The sequence below is a fragment of the Siphateles boraxobius genome, unplaced genomic scaffold (genome assembly GCF_051911475.1).
Source record: "Siphateles boraxobius isolate OS27281-9 unplaced genomic scaffold, OSU_SipBor_1 22, whole genome shotgun sequence".
Classification (NCBI taxonomy): Eukaryota; Metazoa; Chordata; class Actinopteri; order Cypriniformes; family Leuciscidae; genus Siphateles; species Siphateles boraxobius.
Genome location: NW_027508833.1, coordinates 4,432,159 through 4,446,228, shown reverse-complemented (window position 1 = coordinate 4,446,228; position 14,070 = coordinate 4,432,159). Strand labels below are relative to the sequence as shown.

Genomic DNA, 14,070 nt, shown 5'->3' with positions numbered 1-14,070 from the left:
AGTAGCCCCTCGCGGACGACTGCTGGCTCACCCAAAATAAACATAACGGCCAAAAACCAAAACTCAACTAAAATACAGGCCTGTTCCTCTCTCGATCATCAACGTCGTCGCTCCTCCTTTATGCTTCCGCTCCTCCGTGAGAGATGCGAGACCGGTGTGCTTCACAGGTGTTGCTCATTAGCAATTGCACCACCGGCCTTGCGCCGTTCTCTCACGTGCCTCGGCCGTCCTGTTCGCCACATACCCCCATCGCCCCATCGCCCCTCACAGGCCGGGGGGTACACCCGAGCCTGTGCCTACTCCCCCCCCCCCCCCCCGGCAGTGGCGATCCCTGGGGGTATGGACCGACAAGCCGAGGGAAACGGAGACGGAAGCATGAGGAGCGACAGAATGAGAGAGAGGAGAGAGGAAAAAAAAAACTTGGTCCGGTTCCCACAACGTGCAGCCATCTGGTCCTCCACCAGCTGGGCGATCTTCTCCGCGGTGCCTGGCGGTGACGCTGGGTAGCGCCCGGTGGACAGCGACGGCTCCTCGGGTGCCTTGGGCAGATGGTAGGACTCGTGCACCATGCTCGATGGCACCGCGGATTCCCCACAGCGGCGAGGACTCTCTTACAGCGCGTTCCTCCCCCTTCCCGAGTTTCGGCACCAGTGTAGCAATGTTCAGGGAAGAAGGAGGTGGGCAACGGGCGAACATTTAAACATACTTTATTAAAATAAACCAAACAAACTAAAATACCGCCAGCAGCCCCTCGCGGACGACTGCTGGCTTACCCAAAATAAACATAACGGCCAGCAGCCCCTCGCGGACGACTGCTGGCTAAAATAAAACACAAATACAAAAAACAAAACTCAACTAAAATACAGGCCTGTTCCTCTCTCGATCATCAATGTCGTCGCCTCTCCTTTATGCTTCCGCTCCTCCGTGAGAGATGCGAGACCTGTGTGCTTCACAGGTGTTGCTCATTAGCAATTGTACCACCGGCCTCGCGCCGTTCTCTCACGTCCCTCGGCTGTCCTGTTCGCCACAATTACATTTATCATACAGATATAATACACAAATTGTTTTGCGCAATTTACACACCTTTCACTGAAGTTTCACTGTTCCAAACCTGTATTCATTTCTTTCTTGTGCTGAACATCCAGGAAGATATTTTGAAGAATGTCAGTAACCAAACAGTTTCTGGTCCCCATTGACTTCCGTAATAGAAAAAAATATACTATGGAAGTCACTGGGGACCAGAAACTGTTTGGTTACCCACATTCTTCAAAATAACTTTTATTTTCAAAAGAAGAAAGAAACTCATTCAGTTTAAAACAACTAGAGTGAGTAAATGATGACAGAATTTTCCTTTTTGGGGGAAGAACTTTAATACAGTAGCTTTAATAAGAATCAGTGTATGTACTGTTTTATTTTTATATTTGTTCATTCAATTTCTTGCTACTGTAATGCTACTGTTACTGTTGAAATACACCTACTGTAGCTGAAAAAATGTAAATAATACACTTTATTTCATTTGTATATTATGTTTTCGATATGTAACAGGGCTCGAAATTGCGACCAATTTGGTCGCATATGCTCCTGAAATTTAATCTGTGTGACCTAAAAATATATTTGGGAGCATTTGTGCGAGTGCAAATATTGGTTGGGGTGCGACCTGTTTTTATTTCTCTACAAAACGTACGCAAATTACTGCACAGTGTGTACCTCATGTGCGCTGATACGCGGTGGCCGGACCATCATTCTATCCCACGATTACATCCAATTAAACTTCATCCTTACGTTCTTAACTTTAAAGCAGATTTTAGATTGGTTAATATTAGCGGTCAATCACTCCCACTCACTTACGCTGCACTCCGTTGTCACGTGACAGGGAGCTGACTATCGCGCAAAATTTAAAAAGAAAAACGAGAATAGAGAGAGAGAGAGTCGGTCACGCGCGCGCACTCTCACCGTCTTCAAACTGTCTTGCTCTCCCTCCCTCGCGCTGTCAGGTTTAGTGCAGGATGCCGAAGAAGAGGACACAGGTACTTGAATGCAGTTAGTTTATTAACGAAATAAACTTTCAGGAACAAACAGGAACAAAGGAAAACACTCCAGGACTTCAAAGCACACTACCATACATAGACGACGACCAACGAACACTGAGGGAAAACACAGGGCTTAAAAGTACTGTGGCTAACGGGATAATTAACAAACACAGGTGATGGGAATTTCAAATTAGACAGACAGGGAAAAACTAACAGGACTAAACCAAAATCACAAAGACAGGGGGAAGCAAGATCACAGAACAAAACTGAACACATTAAAACCGTGACACGCGCATATTAATCGAAATCAATTGAGAATTGACACGATGGTAAAAGGTAAGAGGACCGAAGTTTCACGTGGATTCTCCTGAATTACCGCAGGGTGTGAATTTTGCACACAAAAAAAAAGTTGCTTTATCTTCTCTAAAAAGCGTTCTGCACATTCTGCTGACATAAACCACAATTTCAATAAACAAAACAAACTATCCAGTGATGAAATGTTTTCTGTATTGACAAATCTTGTGTGATGTCCTAATCTGCTGGGATAATCAATCAGACAAGCCTAGGGTGACCATTAGTCCCGAAAAATTAGGGACAGTCCCGAAATCTAAGCTGTTCTCCCGAATCCCGAAAATTATACTAAAGCAAAATCTTAAGTAGTTATTGTCTGCTAAGACATTAAAAACTGTCTGTGGTTGAGTCGTGGAGAGAGCGCAAGTTGCAGCAGCTCAATGAATGAATGTGCAGGCAGCCAGTCGTAAAGGAGTGATTGATTTGTCGCGGCAAAAAAATACTTAGGCAATGAATAGAGACAGAGTGTATTTAGGCCACAATCCAAGGAACAATCCAACTGTCTCCATTGACGTTGCATTGCGAAAGTCTGCCTCCTTGTCATTTATGACTTATAACAAAAAACAAAACAATGTCTAACGTTACGCCCACTGGAACGCGACATGATATTGTAAAAAAAACACACAAAAAACAAACATAATTTTAACCATGTCGATTGCTTATTTCACCACCCTATGTGAACCTGAGAGGAGGAGATATATTGTGCACACGTAGCCATACTGAGTGTTAGGATCCCACAATTTACCCATTCTTCCCGCTGATGCTTCACGTCTTATTGCCTGTATCCACTTTTGTCTCCTTACAGGCTGGCTTTTACGGTTTGGTAGCTTATAAAAATGTATTTCTGTTTTTTTTTTAGCTTGTTTGCTGTACCTTGTCACACAGCAGCTTGTAGGCATTTTTCTGTCTTTTGTTACATGTCATAAAAGGAGGCTGCCTCTCGCAATGCAAAGTCAATGGAGACGGTTGGATTGTTTCTCCCCCCGGTGGGCGTGGTCTTCAGATTATGATGCGTTGCGCTCTGTCTCTATGACTACATATTAGACACCCTGAAGTTCATGCACTGTGAAGTAACATGAACAAACAATGAACAGCTGTATTTATTTTATTAACTAAGATTAACAAAGATTAATAAATACGGTAACAAATGTATTGCTCGTGGTTCATGTTAGTTAGCCTTAATGCATTAACGAATGTTAACAAATCAAACCACATTTACTCAGAACAGCTCTTAAAATGAGAATGTAAGTGTGCACCCTATTTATTTTTAGTAAGAGTGGTTAGGAAGATTTAACCTTAATAAACTACAGTATTTTCAGGTTATTTATATGACAATGTGAAGAAAATTTACCAAAAAAAAACAAAAAACTTTTAGTTTAGACTGGAGTGAGGTGAAACCAGAAAAAAAAAAAATCAAGTTGTTGCTGCTAATTGTATTCGATTGTATATGGTATACAATTAGTTAAAATAAACTTTTTAATGCTACTTTTTTATTCTAGTTTATATATATTTTTTGATATGATGATATACCAAAATAATTATTAGGTTTAGCAAAGAAGGATTTTATCTTGCAAAGCTATGAAATACAGTGGTAAAATCACAGCTTAAAAAAAAAGAAGAGAGGAGAGTACCAAGCACAAAAAATGCAGGGACAAGTGTGTGGAAAAAACAAATCAGGATCGATTATTAATCGCTTTTAATCACTTCTTTTAATCACCAGAAGGCTGCCGGTCATTCCACTCTACTGGCAGAGCTAAACATCAAATTTGGTGGGTGCTCCTAAATTTTTGCTGGTGCTCCTAACTTTTTGAAGTTGGGACCACCAGTGCTACCAAGTAAAAAAGTTAATTTCAAGCCCTGTGTAATGTGTATCTTTGTTCTATTTTTTTAATAAAGACAAAATAATGACAACGATTTTTTATCTTTGCCACTTTGGTCTAAATGTCTGCCATTCTTTTTTATTTTACATTTTAATACCTTGTAAGGCTTTGTTTTTAAAAAAGGGAAATTAGTTTGGCTGTAATGCTCAGTCACTTGCAAAATAGTAAAACCAACATAAAAAAGAATCGTAATAAAATAGTGATGTATTTTTTCCAAATTGCCCAACCCTAACTTACTTAAAGTGTAAATTGCAGCTTACATTTTTCATGAAGATAATGCAATGTGCTTATTAAACATAAAGATAAGAACCGCCCACCATTGTTTTGTATGTTTTTTTATACCAAAATGCTGAATATAATATGAAAAGTTGGTACTTTTTACACTCCCTCTCCCTTCCACTAGGCTGGGCGTGACGTCATAAAAGGGACTCCAAGCCTAGAGTTGCCGTTAGTCTAACGGCAAGTAGGCTAGCAGTTATATTGGAGGAGACCTAACTCAGCAAGCAAAAATGGTGTTGATGAATGATGATGATTTATTTGTCCTCAAGAGGAAATTTGTTCCCACCATAGGTGCGTACACAATACAAACACACATGTATAACATATTAAGAACGTCAACATATAAACGAATGAAATAACCCAATTGTAAACATACTCGTGTGTGCTGGCTGTGAGATTACCGTGATTCTGCCTGAAATTAGCGTAAACTATTCGCAAAACAAGCGGGTTCAGGCAGCATGCGTCAAAACCAGGATGCTGCGTGAGGCACGTCAGATTAATGGATTATTTGATGATAATTTTTACTTTTCACACCGTTTTAAAAATAAAAACAGACAGTACAATATACTGTACTCATAACTTTGAATTTGATTATAATTGTATTTCATATAATATACAATAATGTCATTTTTACTTGTTATATCAAATGTGATGATTGCTAGTACATTTAAAATATCAAAATATGCTCCCCATAAAAATTTTAAATGAAATAACGATAATATTGTGAGATTTACATCATTATGGAAACAATAGAGCATGAATCGACATTCTCTGTGATCGATTCGCGCTTGGGTAGCATTTTTCGACAAGGCAGCACAAATCGTCTGAAAACCGGTCGCGGCGTGGGTCGAGCTGCTTCCACTAAACTCCAAATCGCGTTCACCTCACGGCAGCACATACGCTCCACTGCTGATTCCATTGGGTGGCATAGCCCACACAAACACCTGTCAAACACAAAGATCTCTTTTTTTCTTTCTGACAATGAGCATGGCTAATTAGTTGCGATTTAGCACACGCAATATCGCGTTCTGTCTGCAGATGCCAGCAAAAGCGCCATTGTGCCTGTTCAGTGTGTGCATCTCTAAAGCTCTGATTAGGACTACTAAAACCATGTAAGTAAATAATGTCTTAAGTCGTTGTCCCTCCTTGCTATTCTACATGACGACAAGATTTTGAAAAGACTTTGGCTTGTTCCCTAATGTTATCCTGGTTAGCACCAGGTTAACCTAGGCTAGCTCTAGCTACTCACCATGACACCTGGCCAACCCTTCACTCATTTTCCTCACACCAAGTATTGATAACTCTTTGAGGGCCATGATTTCTGGCAATTTCCTCCGCTCTCTCACGCCTGACTGGTTCAAAATTGTCCATAGTCAAGCCACAAACAGAATAAATCTAGCAGACTATGGGTCGCTACTCCCTTTTATGACTTCATCACCCAGTTACAGTAAAAAACATGCTACCTTTGAAGAAACCCCAATAAATATTATTTTAACGCATTTTAAGACAGAATTTTAAGTCATTTAAGTCATTTTTTTGAGACAATGCAAGACACACAGGACACGCATTAGCTGAATAAACGTTAGCCAATGCAAACATATAGAAAATAGTTGACAATGAATAGACAGGAGTCCAATAACAGCAAAACGAACCACTTATTCTAAAAAGAATATCAAGTATAAGTTTAGATGAATCCGAAATATGGGGCTATGTTAACAGTAAAACGTCTGCCTTTTAACGAATTTTAAAAACACGGATGGATAATACAAAATGCTTTGTGACATTTTGACAGAAAAAAAACAACCAAAAACAAAATTTAAACTTAGCCCGTCAATTTACAATTATTCTCTCTCTCTGTGTGCGCGCCGTCTGTGTTTGTGAGAGAGAGCTCGCGCAGCACTGATACAACGGTACTTTTTAATCCATAAGTAACTACTGCGCTAGTTTTCATACAAAATAATTATGTAACATACTTAGGTACTTTAGTTATTATTAATTCAATAGCGTAACACATGCAGACTACGTTTCTCAACACTGAGAATGAATAAATAAACGCCTGTTTCTCCAGACTCGTGCTTATCAGTAATCCACAAATCACAGAACTTTCATAATCACTAAGCCATATCGATTTTAATTTTATTTAGATTTATTGTTCATCAATACTTAAGCATTTTATAATTTGCATGGCTGAATGATGTTTTGCTCTTATCTGAGTGACCATGAATGACGGAGTATTTTAAGATAATCCATGCATGCGATCACTCCCGTATGATCATCGAATCCAGATTAAGTTAACTAAAAACAATATATCAACTTTACACATCCACGCCAGCCCGTTTACCTTCAGGAGTCACTGAAACAACTGTCCTCGCTTGAACTCAGTCAGACAGCGGGCCGCGGGAGTGGAAGAGAGGATCTAGCGGGATTCTTTATTGCTGCCGATTTTCAGTCTCTTTTTAATGATAGGCCTCACGCATCGGTCAATCATCCCCGCTTGCTATTTGGGGAATGAACCCAGCGTTATGATTGGTCGAACTCCGCTTCTTTTTCTGTTGCTTGATTTGAGGACTGCGCGTGCACAGAAGCGTCACCAGGTTTTTGCATAGTTTAGAGTGACAAATCGTACCACCATACTTTGAGGTCAAAATGCGTACCCGCTACGCAAAATGCGTACAGGTTGGCAGGTCTGCAAATAGTTCAACCCTGAAATGGATTTGTTCAACAACAACAAAGAGTAAAGGATTCTCACCGCTCGACTGTTACTGTAACCACCAGATGAACCCACAGAAGAGCTGATCCTGTCTGCACTTCCTCTCATATTCAGCTGCCATTGAGCTAAGGAGAAAGATTATTCAATTATTAATTTAATATTTATATTTTTAATGTTGTCTCCATATGTTCCCTCCAACATTATTGGCGGTCATTTGTACTCTACGCTTTGATATTTATTGTTTGTATTTCTATATTCACGGTGAAAGTTTGCTGTTGCACTCCTTTATTGGAGACAAAAATAAATATTGCTAGTCAGTGTGGGTAAAACCTTAACGTTACCTGGAGTGCTGCTGCTCGGCCCGGGCTCAGAGCTCGAACCCGGCGTCACCTCTTCAGTGCTTCTGAAGAACATCTGGCTGCTCTCACAGGCCTTTATAAAATAACGAAAAAATTATTACTGTGAAAATAAACCAAATTAACCTACAGTAGGTCAATGTAACTATTGGCAAATTTGTAAACTTCTAAGTATAATATTTAAATTATAACAACAAAAGTATAATATTTAAATTATAACAAAAAAGTAGCAGGGTTTAAAGTGAAAAAAATTCTTCTGACTGAAATATTTTTTAGGCTAAATCATATCCCTTTAACTTTATTTAAATAGTTGAAACCAATAGCGTTTTAAGGGGAGATGTTTTAAACCGCTTTAATATTGCCAGTTTGCGTATTTTAAAAGCTATTTTAATCTATGAAAAAAAATAGCTTGACAAATAATCAACCGTCTACATAACTTTTCAGTGCATGTTTTTATTTATCTTATAAGACCAAACAATGCTAAACTATATTAATATATAGTTTGTTCCATGGCATATCGTTTTGGCTGAGGGCAAAGTGAAGTTTCATAACTTTATATATTCAGGCTATTTAACTTTAACTTTGTAGCCTATTAGAGAGCTGACTAATGTTTGACTGAATTGTTAGCTTTATTTCTCATTGTAGCTTATTATAGCCTACCTATTACTTATGCTTTTATACTAGATATTATTGATAATTAAAACTGACATTTAACAAAAAGAGACAGGGTTGTGTAATGTTATATATTCTAAAATATATAAAATATTCTTTATATATATATTTTACTATGCATTCTCTTCACTGTATGTCAGGGAACTACACTGCGACCAAAATGGTCGCATATGCGACCTTTTGAAATGCCATTGCGACCCTAATTTTTAATGGGTCGCAAATGTATCACCGTTTGATTATTTTTGTACCTACCTAATGTTTTAGGCAATATGCTATGATTTACTATGAGCATTTATTAAAACAGAAATGTGTATTTTAAGAATACGTTTTATAACGCGCTCTGAGCATTCAACACATCAAGTTGGCTTCGCGGATTCGCGCTTGTTTAACTGAGAGAACGAGCAGAGAGAGTGAAAGCCCCAGTCGCGCGCGCGCTCTCTCTCCCTCCCTCGCTCATAATAATGAATTGAGTTGACTGAATATCTTTGAGAATACACGATGGTAAAAGGTCGGAAGACCGAAGTTTTTTTTTTTCTGAACTACCACTGGTTGTGAATTGTGCTAAAATAACGTTGCCTCATCTTCTCTGAAAAGCTTTCCACACATTCAGACGGCATAAACCACTCTTTCAATAAACAAAACAAAAAATCTAACTGGTGATGAAATGTTTTCTGTGTTGAGACAAATCTTGTGCGATGTCCTAAACTGCCTGGATAATCACACAACGTGTGCCGTGGTCCGTTAATGACACGTCCGATTCGCGAACTGACTCATTTGAACCGATTCACTTTAATGAATGGTTAAAATAACAACTGATCTGTCCAACACTGAACTCAAGAGTCATTCTAGAATCATTCATTCTTTCCAAGTAGAGCTATTCAAGTCATCTGGTGAAATTGTTTTTATATCGCAATATATATCGCAGAAAAATCAAATATCGCAATGTCATTTTTTTACCAATATCGTGCAGCCCTACTGTAAATTCTGTGGGCCTTCAATTGCAGGACTGTCCAAATTTGTAACTGCGTCAAAACAATTCAAACACGAATCATTGAAGCTTCACAATGACATATTATATTTATTTTACTTTTCCTTAAGAGTTCAGAAGTCTGCCCATCTGTGCCAACCATAGCATGGTGAAATCCAAAAGAAATTAATTTAGCACTTTATTGTGTAGGCTACTGTATTTTCTATTGCAGTAAATCTATCCCAACCATTTTTAAAGAAAACAAGAAGGCATGTGTTTTAAAAGATGGAGAGTAAAATAAAAAAGCACATCTGTATGCAATACAGTTTCACTATTGGTCATTATTATCCAGAGCGGCTTACTATATAAATAATTTGTGCGACCAAATCATGTTTTGCGCTAGTAACTGAAAAAGTTAGTAGCGCAAGTGCCACCAGTGGAAAATGTTAGTGTAGTTCCCTGTATGTGTACATGCATAATAAAATAAAACGATACCCTGTCTCTGTTTGTTAAATGTCAGTTTTAATGATCAATAATGTTTCATATTTTTTTAAATGAAAACAAAAAGAAGCAGGGTTGTGTTTTATATTTCGTGTTGTTGTTATAAATATATGCAGTGAAGATAATCAATGTGCGTTGCCTGAACCACATTTGTGTGGCCATTATTATGTTTATGATAATATGTTCATTTATAAATGAAAAGAGGCAGAGTGGTGTTTTATATATATTTCGTTTTATTGTTGATGAAAAGAGGCAGAGTTGTATTTTATACCATATTTCGTACCAGCCTCGACCAGTTGAACCACGAACGCCGTGCTACGAGCTGAACTGTGACTTGGAATCTCACAGTTCAGCTCACTTAGTACGGCGTTAGTGGTTCGACTGGTCGAGGCTGTTTCCCAAAGATGGCTCCTGCCTGTATACGCGATGGTACTGTCTTTATAAAGTATATGATTATTAAACTGTCTGTACACTTACAAAGTTCTCAGTGCTTCGGTTTGTATGTAGAGACCCTCATTAAGCTACCGTGTTAGTGTGGGGCTACTTTGAGCCTTGTTAGTGGTATTAACTAGCGATCTCTTTTTACTTATTATATGCCCCATATACTAGCGTTATAAGCTAAACAGTTTTTAGAGATAAAACTCTTTACACTCGATTATCATGAAAACAAATCCCAGAGAACAGTCGACTCCGTATCAATGTGTTATCACACCCATAGTTAATTTTGCACCGGAGTTCTCCTTTAATATGCACGCAAACGCACCAGGGTTCGATAGAAACAAGTTGAGTGTGAAACCCACCAGACCAACGCTGCGGGGGGCGCCGGGAGCAAACGGGCCCGGACCGCAGCAAACATGCTGTAGCCTTACATGCACTTCTCCAAAACTAAGATTAATTGAGTGAACACGGACCAGTTTTTCCGTAAGCGGGAATTGAAAACCCGGAGTGGACCATGAGCGAGGTGATTACAGAATGCTTAGAGTGGAGAGAGGAACGTGCTTTCGCTCCAATCCAGGCTTTATCACATCCCCCTCAGCAGGGTGAATACACCTCGTCTTTCCTTAATTTAAGGAAAATTAACATTTATCACACTATTAGAGAAATGAAAGCCTATTTACGGCCTTAAAATTATGAAAAGTGAATTTAAGACATTAAGGTCAGACGGGAACCCTGCAATTGACGGAAATCCGTCATAGACTCGCTGCAATTAACAGAAATCCGTCGTAGCGACGGAGAACTTTAATCCCTGAAGTAGACACTAGAGGGTATGCGCGTGACGTCAGCGTCAGCCGGAGTTACTGCGGTTACACCCAATAAGTGGCAAAAAGACTGAGCTGCAGCATTTGTTTTCACATGAATGCCGCGAAAAAAACAAAACACATCTAAACTGAGGAAGAGTTTTGCGATTTACTGTACAACTAGATTTGACAAGAAATCTGAGGTATATTTTATAAGAGACTGCCGAGAGCTACACAACAGAGAAGCAAATGGATCGCTGCAATTCATAGAAACAACTCTGTTGTAATTCAAATTTGCTTTATGTATTTCCCCGGCGTAAAATCAGGCACATATAAAGGTCAGGGAACACAATTTCTGGCTGCATGTCAATATTCATGGATCACTCGATCTTTGGTAACTTGTAAGGAACACTATATCAAGTTCAACCTTTAGTTTAAACTGATAATCGTTTGTTTTTACTCGTGTTTTTTTTCGCAGTTTCCCCTAATAAATCCAGTCACGCAGAGGGGTGGAGGGGTGTCACTCTGAGGGGTGTTCCGCCGGGACAGTGACGTCAATGCATACGCTCTATAGCACCTAACCCGTGTTGTAAGGCTAAACTTGACATAAACTCTAAACTTGCCCGTCAGATCTGATTGAAATCACATTAATCATACAGATATAATACACAAATTGCTTTGCGCAATTTACACACCTTTCACTGAAGTTTCACTGTTCCAAACCTGTATTCATTTCTTTCTTGTGCTGAACATCCAAGAAGATATTTTGAAGAATGTCGGTAACCAAACAGTTTCTGGTCCCCATTGACTTCCATTATAGGAAAAAATATACTATGGAAGTCACTGGGGTCCAGAAACTGTTTGGTTACCCACATTCTTCTAAATAAATTTTATTTTCAAAAGAAGAAACTAATTCAGTTTAAAACAACTAGAGTGAGTAAATGATGACAGAATTTTCCTTTTTGGGGGAAGAACTTTAATACAGTAGCTTTAATAAGAATCAGTGTATGTACTGTTTTATTTTTATATTTGTTCATTCAATTTCTTGCTACTGTAATGCTACTGTTACTGTTGAAATACACCTACTGTAGCTGAAAAAATTTAAATAATACTTTATTTCATTTGTATATTATGTTTTCGATATGTAATGTGTATCTTTGTTCTAATTTTTTAATAAAGACAAAATAATGACAACGATTTTTTATCTTTGCCACTTTGGTCTAAATGTCTGCCATTCTTTTTTATTTTATATTTTAATACCTTGTAAGCCTTTGGTTTTAAAATAGGGAAATTAGTTTGGCTGTAATGCTCAGTCACTTGCAAAATAGCAAAACCAACATAAAAAAGAATCGTAATAAAATAGTGATATATTTTTTCCAAATTGCCCAACCCTACTTAAAGGGACTTTGCTATAATCTACCATTTAGAGCTGATTTGCTATTACGCCACTTAGTGGTTAAATGTAGGTACTGTAACGTTCGCCAGGGCATCAAATTTGACTCCTTTATGGCAAAATATAATTAGTTCACACAAATATTTCAACCCTGAAATGGATTTGTTCAACAACAACAAAGAGTAAAGGATTCTCACCGCTCGACTGTTAATGTAACCACTAGATGAACCCACAGAAGAGCTGATCCTGTCTGCTCTTCCTCTCATATTCAGCTGCCATTGAGCTAAGGAGAAAGATTATTCAATTATTAATTTAATATTTATATTTTTAATGTTGTCTCCATATGTTCCCTCCAACATTATTGGTGGTCATTTGTACTCTACGCATTGATATTTAATGTTTGTACTTACATATTCACGGTGAAAGTTTGCAGTTGCACTCCTTTATTGGAGACAAAAATAAATATTGCTAGTCAGTGTGGGTAAAACGCTAACGTTACCTGGAGTGCTGCTGCTCGGCCCGGACTCAGAGCTCGAACCCGGCGTCACCTCTTCAGTGCTTCTGAAGAACATCTGGCTGCACTCACAGGCCTTTATAATATAACGAAAAAAGAATTACTGTGAAAATAAACCAAATTAACCTAGGTCATTTGTTTGCTGTAAAATGTATAAAATATAAAAATAAAAGTGGACTTTCTTCACTATATCTGATGTTTAAATTTATTTAATTGATATGTCCTTTACTTTCCAAAAACCAAAATATAAAGTAAAAAGAAAAAAATGAACCTAGGTCAAAGAAACTAGTATTAAAAGTATAATATTTAAATTATAACAACAACAAAATAAAGACACAATAGTTTGCTGCAAAACTTAACTTTATATAAATTGTAAACTTGCCCCTCAAATCTGATTGAAATCACTTTCATCATACAAGTATAATATACACGATTTGCTTTGAGCAATAACGTTACACTTTTCACTGAGGTAACGTTACAGATCTTCTGGAACTACTTTGCTATAAACATCTAACGTTACAGTTTAGAGTTGATAATTTGCTTTTACGCCATTAATAGTTAAATAGCTAACGTTACTGTAACTTTCGCCAGCGCGTCCAATTCGACTCCTTTATGGTAAAATATAAGTAGTTTACACAAATAGTAAAAAATAAGGGTACAATAACGTTGCTTGTAACGTTATGTTTTCTGTAGTGCTTTTACGATAACGTTTCATTAAGGTAACGTCCTGAAGTGGATTTGTTCATAAAAAGTAAAGGATTCTCACCACTCGGCTGTTACTGTAACCACCTGCTCTGCATTTACCTAACGTTAGAATAAACTTTCCATTTCTTTTGTAATATTGCTACTTGTGTTTACTAACTATAACTTATTCAACCATTCTTTACACATTTGAGTATTTTATATAGTAGAAAAAAACATTTTACCCACCTCCAGAAGCAAACAGATTAACGGTCGCCTGGTTTTAAATTTTCGCGCTTCAACTTCAACTAACCGCTGGAACGTATTTATTTTTGAGAAGGAGGGGCTGGGGAAAAAAAGAGGGGAAGCAGTCACGTGACTAGCGTAATCATGAAAAGTCTCTTAATGGCATTAATGATCATTTTAAGTCGTCTTATATTTTGGCGATGGACAAACATAAGTCGCGGTACTGCCTAAAGTGTTATTAAACTTCAAAAG

At 38.0% G+C, this 14,070-nt stretch overlaps 1 protein-coding gene across 3 annotated transcripts in view; it reads right to left on the bottom strand.

Annotated features, from left to right (window-relative positions):
- The window catches only part of msh4 (mutS homolog 4), a 31,404-nt gene extending 23,707 nt beyond the window's left edge, over positions 1-7,697 (bottom strand). For 2 of the 3 annotated variants that reach the window (XM_077238397.1, XM_077238399.1), the window contains exons 1-2: positions 7,592-7,697; positions 7,290-7,375 (exon numbers count right to left, since the gene is read on the bottom strand). In XM_077238397.1, the coding sequence (XP_077094512.1) occupies positions 7,290-7,375; positions 7,592-7,664 (159 nt within the window). In that variant the 5' untranslated portion in view covers positions 7,665-7,697. The remainder of the gene's footprint in view (positions 1-7,289; positions 7,376-7,591) is intronic. The other variant, XM_077238400.1, reaches the window with a different exon arrangement.
- Between the last annotated feature and the right edge of the window lie 6,373 nt (positions 7,698-14,070).